This window comes from Alosa pseudoharengus, unplaced genomic scaffold (assembly GCF_046254945.1).
Source record: "Alosa pseudoharengus isolate Yale_2024_CS ecotype anadromous, Long Island Sound unplaced genomic scaffold, YU_APseudo_1.1 YU_APseudo_1.1_scf_16, whole genome shotgun sequence".
In the NCBI taxonomy this organism is placed as follows: domain Eukaryota; kingdom Metazoa; phylum Chordata; class Actinopteri; order Clupeiformes; family Clupeidae; genus Alosa; species Alosa pseudoharengus.
The window spans coordinates 27,436,862-27,442,627 of NW_027468630.1; the positions used below are offsets into that span (position 1 = coordinate 27,436,862).

The 5,766-nt window shown below is 50.5% G+C and overlaps 1 protein-coding gene across 1 annotated transcript in view; it reads left to right on the forward strand.

The window, feature by feature from the left end:
- Positions 1–4,720: 4,720 nt before the first annotated feature.
- Positions 4,721–5,766, forward strand: part of cxxc5b (CXXC finger protein 5b) — an 8,416-nt gene continuing 7,370 nt past the window's right edge. The window contains exon 1 of the mRNA XM_076287585.1: positions 4,721–5,715. Coding sequence (XP_076143700.1) covers positions 4,906–5,715 — 810 coding nt within the window. The 5' untranslated portion in view covers positions 4,721–4,905. The remainder of the gene's footprint in view (positions 5,716–5,766) is intronic.

The following is a 5,766-nucleotide window of genomic DNA, read 5'->3' on the forward strand; positions in this document are numbered from 1 at the left end:
TGCATAAACAACACGGCGCTCGAGGGCTTAACCACAGCGGATCCGGTGAAGGCTGTGAAATCAGGGTATTAGCGAGACTCTCCGGGCCCCTTCTTACTTTGTGTGCATGGAAATGAATAATGATCCCCCCAAACAAGTATTTGGTTGGTTACCTGAATGAAAATAAATAAATCATCTGAATAAAATGAAATGTAGTCTAAGCCTGGTGCACAGATGAACATGTCTGAGCTTGTGTTAGAATTAGAATGTTCAAAATAAAAATGGACCTTTGTGTTCACTAAACACACACTCGTTAAGCGCGTAGGCCTTTAGCGGTGAGAGCTGGGCTGTTATTAGTGGACCGAAAAGCCTCCGCCGCGCGACCGACACGGCGCTCTCTCGCTCCCCAAACCCGCATTCTCCTCGCGCCGCACGATCGATTCGCATTGATTCTCCCTGACGAGCTGCTCCACTTTCCAGCCAATGTCCGCGCGCCTGCGATTGGGAAGGAGCCCGAGACGGAGGAGAATTTCTGCCGCCCTGGCGGTGTCACTTCCCCACACTTCAGTTGGCCGCGTGCCAGACAGACAGGACGCTCGCAAGAGGCGGAGTGGACTCTGCGTCCGCGAGGAAGAGTGGCCGCGAGCGACCAACGGACCAGGCGGGCCAGCGACCGTGCGGACGTGTCTACCCTAGGACCTGTGCTAGAGCTGCTGTCACTGCTGATACACCGAGACGTTACAGGTCGGCTGCACAAGCTGTCCATGTGGTCTACCTTTTGCAGAAATCACTGTAGCCTACTTTCCATACAATTAATGAGACATAGATGCTAATTAGTGACAATCTGAACTATAGGGCCAATGACAATTAATTTAGCCAAACGTAGACTGCAGCCAGCCAATCACAGATAAATGGTAACCTGAATGGCTGTGATTCATATGTCATCACTACATTATTAACTGTGCTAATTAACAATTAATTTGGCTGTTGTAATTAGTTAATAATGCAAGAGGATGTTTATTTGGAGATTATTGCGGACATCAGATACTGCAGGCTATCTTTCTACATGGCCATTTCAATTCGAGCTCTTTATGGCTGCGTGGCTATTCTATGGCATTTTATATATAATTAAGGAAGTAAATAATGTAATTGATTAAATATCCCTTCATCTTTTGAATAGTCAATCTTGACAATGGTGTCACTTGTCTTGTTCGCCAGGAGTGATTTCCTTTCCACCCGCGTCCTGCTGCGTCCCATGCGTCAGCCGCTGATGCAGGTAAGAATGAAGGAGTAAATCAAAGTTCTTGGAAAGCATGAATGTGCATGAGGGAAAGTTTAGCCTTAAAGAGATATGACTTCATGTGTCTGCCATAGAGAAAGCCCGCGCCCCCGACCAGCCAACTGCCGCCCGGAATAGTGTCAACAATGGGCTGTCTCTAACCTATCCATACTTAGAGATCTCATATCCATGCTGGACTCAATTAAACTGCACATATACATGTAGCTGTTGGGGAATGGTCAGGATCGGACCCCTGGCGATATTAGAACGCTGATCCGTGACCTGTCGTGCGTCATTTCTCCGCGTCTCACGACGGCGGAAAGTCCACTTCGGTTTTTGTGTGAAGCTCCAAAAATCTATGAAATGTGTTTGCATGTTCTCCTCGGCAAGCGGGGATGTGGAGGTGGGATAGCGAACAGCGAAAGGTTGGAGGAGCCCACGCGCTCGTTTTCGGACAAAGTGCATTTTAACAGCGTCTCGCGGTTCTGTCTCACTGGCGAGCTCGTTTCAACGGAATGCTCGAGACTCTTCCTCGCCGTGGAATCAGTTCGGTTTGGTTCTTTCGCCTCTTTTTTTAAGCTGAATCTCCGCAGCGGGAGCACCGCCGGACCGCTCGGACGGAGCTGCCCTCCCCTCGGCTCGCCAGTGTGTTGGTAGGTGCGAGTGGAAGGGCCCGTGTTTGCTAATATGCAGATGTATTGAAGGGAGGGGGAATCATACTTTGTTGAGGACTGTTCAAAGTTGGAATGACATCTTCCCGACGACGAAGTTGAGTAGTTTAAAAAATGAGAGAATGGCCGATTCTTTCTCCACAGAGACGGGCTCGCGCATTCCGAGTGCTGTCACCATAGCCACGCCGGTCGCAGGCGAGTGAGTGGAGACAAAAGGGATTTTTGTTTTACTTTCAAATGTGACGGCGAGTCTTGAGCCGTGGTTTACCGACATACAGGTAGAGACACAAGCGGTGGAACTCTAATAGAAAACGGCCCACATGCATGGGTCTTTTGGTGTTTAGTTCATTTGTTTGTTTGTTGTTTTTTCTCGTCATCGTCGTCATTCTCGAGGCGTCGGTGTTGTAACCGTAAACAGATAATGACATTGGTGCTTGTGGGTCGTCGCGCTGTGCCGAGGTGAAAAGTGTCCTATTCTTTTGTGTGTGCGATAATATTCAATTGGTGATTAACATGCAGAATATTACATATTTTGACAGCATGAAATTGTGGCAAAACTGTATTGCCTAATTTAAATAATTGGTAATTTAATCGGGACGAACTGCTGTGAGAAAACTTTTGGCACCTGCCCCGTGTGCATTTTGCGTTTTGATTGATGGAAATCTGCCGTGTGCAGGAGCGGTGTGAGGTGAGGACAGAATCCGACGGTGAGGGGGATGCATGTTTACTCGCACGCCGTCCCCTCTTTCTGTGCGCGAGGTGAGAGAGTGAGTGAGCGAGTGAGCGTGCTATGACTTTGTTTGATCAGCTGATCGCACTAATGTTTCATATGCCAATGATACCGTTGCGCGAGCCCGACTATTCAGTGGCTTCGTTATTGACCTTCCGTACGCTATTGTCCCCACAGTGCAATGCGTTGTTCTCGTGCGGAAGATATCCGCGACCCCCTGCCGCAATACCAGGCTGGACACAGTGCTCGTGCTTTCGTAATGGGATTTGTGGATGAACTTTATGTCTCACCGCGTCGGGGGGAAATGTCTGGGCCGAAGCGTATGGAATTACATGGCCACATGTTGCATATATGCTCATCTCACGAGCTGAAGAGCGTTGCTTTAATTGCAGAGCTGTCAATCACTCACGTTCCCCGCGGGCAGGAGCGGGACTGTGCGCGCGAACGGCAGGATCTCTCTCTCTCACCTGAATGAGGGCTTTATCGTCAGACTCATGCTAAAACACAATCAGCGCTTTCTTCCAGACATGGTGAACTGACCGATGGTTATCCATATCATGACCACATGTTGGCTACTTGGTGATGCGTCGTTAATTTTTTTTGTCACGGGGTCTTGTGATTACGGATTGACATTTCCTGATATTTTTTAGTTTTACTGAGAGTCAGTAGTAATTTGATGAGGGAACACGCTGATTATTTGACGCCAGGGAGATCTTTCTCTCCAGCACAGTGGGCCAGTAGAGTTGCATGTTGTCATGATGATCAGTCCGTAATTGGACCACTGACACAAATGTTGTTTGAAGTGCTTGCGTGCTTAAAGGTGTGCATTTGGGAAAGGTGTCTGTGTGTGTGTGTGTGTGTGTGTGTGTAAGGATTTCTCACTCGGCTTAGCACGGGATCTGTGCAGCCGAGCCCACGGCTGCTGGGTCTCGCGTTCAGGCTTCGGTGGAACGTGTTCTTGCCTGTCTGACGGTCACAGCACGCACGCACACACACACACACACACACACACACACACACACACACACACACCCCAGGCTGTCTGTCTGTCACAGCTCAGCGGAACACTCATGAGAATGCCTCTGCTTCTGGCTTGGCTTCATGCAGGGGGTCCAGGGACACACATACACACACACACACACACACAGTCTCACAACAACAGCAACACACATGCACAAAGATACACACATAGATTCTCACAACACGAACATAATAACACACCAGCACCATAGAAAACCACAAAAGTCACAATAAAAAATACACTGACAGCACTCTACACATGCTCACACACCCACACACACACACACACACACAGTTTCCTGTAGTCAAGCAGAGAAGATCACTCATACACCCAGTCACATACAGAAACACACTCACCAAAATACACAATATTTTGGATTGATGTGCGTGATCAGAGGTCAGGCAAGGCCAACAGCCTACTCCAACTGCTGTCTGCCTGCCTGTCTGTCTGTCTGTCTGCCTGTCTTTCTGCCTGTCTGTCTGCCTGTCTGTTTATATGGATCTAGGGACTGGCGTGATATGAAGTCATTGTGTTGTTGAGGATTTTAATGTGATAATGTTATTTGGTCATATGCAAAAACGTGAATCATTCCCTATACTGACAATGATTATACGTGTTTGATTGGACAGTGTCAGGTGAAGTCAGTTACTAACTTAATTGCATCCTTGTGTAGTATAACTTACTAATACGAGAGGTCTGTATTGTAACGGTGCATGAAATGGACACAATATCAAGAAATCCTTTGACAAATCCACTTATATCTTTATTTGCCTTTACCCCAAAAATTACAAAATTGTTAATTAAAAAAATGTCATGAATAATGACTTTCTTTCTTTCTTTCTTTCTTTCTTTCTTTCTTTCTTTCTTTCTTTCTTTTTGTCTCTCTCTTTCAGTGATGAGGACTGGGGTGAGGCTGTAAGGGGTCTTGGCTGATCTCTGGTCTCTGCAGGTATTCCCCCCCCCCCACCACCACCCCCTTCCTCTGTTGTTGTCTCCAGCAGCCCCCCTCTCCCTCTCTGCCCTCTCTCTCCCTCCCTCTCTCTCTCTCTTTTTTTTTTTTCTCTCTCTCTCTCTCTCTCCTGTCCTCTATATTTTATTTATTTTCTCTTTTTGTTTCTCTCTCTTCTTTTTTGTTTTCCTCTCCCTCTCTGCCTCTCCCTCTCTGCCCTCTCTCTCTCTCTCTCTCTCTCTCTCTCTGCCCCCTCTCTCTTTCTCGCGCTGGACCATGTCTGGCAGTGGGGGGTCAGCCCATGGACCCCAGACTGCAGTGGACCTGCCCCCGTCCTCCCCGGGGTCGATGGTGGAGCGCCGTAACCGTAGCGGCATCATCAGCGAGCCCCTCAGCAAGAGCCTGAAGCGCTCGCGCACGCTAACACTAGCCTCCGCTAACAGCGCTAACAACGGCAACACCCACAGCAGCCAGGCAGGCAAACCGTCAGCAGAGCCTGGCCAGGGCAGGGTGCCGGCGGGGAGCGTGAAACTGGACCGGGGGGCACTGCTCTCGGGCCTGCTGGACTCGCCCAGCGGCCTCCACCTGGCGCAGGCGGCCGAGCTCCTGAGGCGTGCTGGAATGCTGATGCCACTAGGGGGCGCAGCCTCCGACACCGCCGCCATGCCCCTGGGCGCCGTCACGGGCGTCACCCCCAGCGACCTGGAGAGCGTGGCCGCTTCCACGGCGACGGACTCTGTGGTGGGGAGCCTGTCGGACTTCCCGTTGCTGGGCAACGGCTTCCCGCTCCACCCGGGCCTGTTCATCATGACGCCGGCCGGAGTGTTCCTGGCTGACGGGACGTTCATAGGGGGGGGCGCAGGGGTCACCGCTGCCGAGCACCACCAGCAGGCCCAGAGCGAGCTGTCAGCCGTCGCCAATGGCAACGGCAAGAAGAAGCGCAAGCGCTGCGGGATTTGCGAGCCCTGCAGGCGGAGAGTGAACTGCGAGCAGTGCAGCAGCTGCCGCAACCGCAAGACCGGCCACCAGATCTGCAAGTTCCGCAAGTGTGAGGAGCTGAAGAAGAAACCGTCAGGAGCAATGGAGGTGAGAGAGAGAGAGGGAGGGAGGGAGAGAGAGGTAGATAGGGATGGAGAG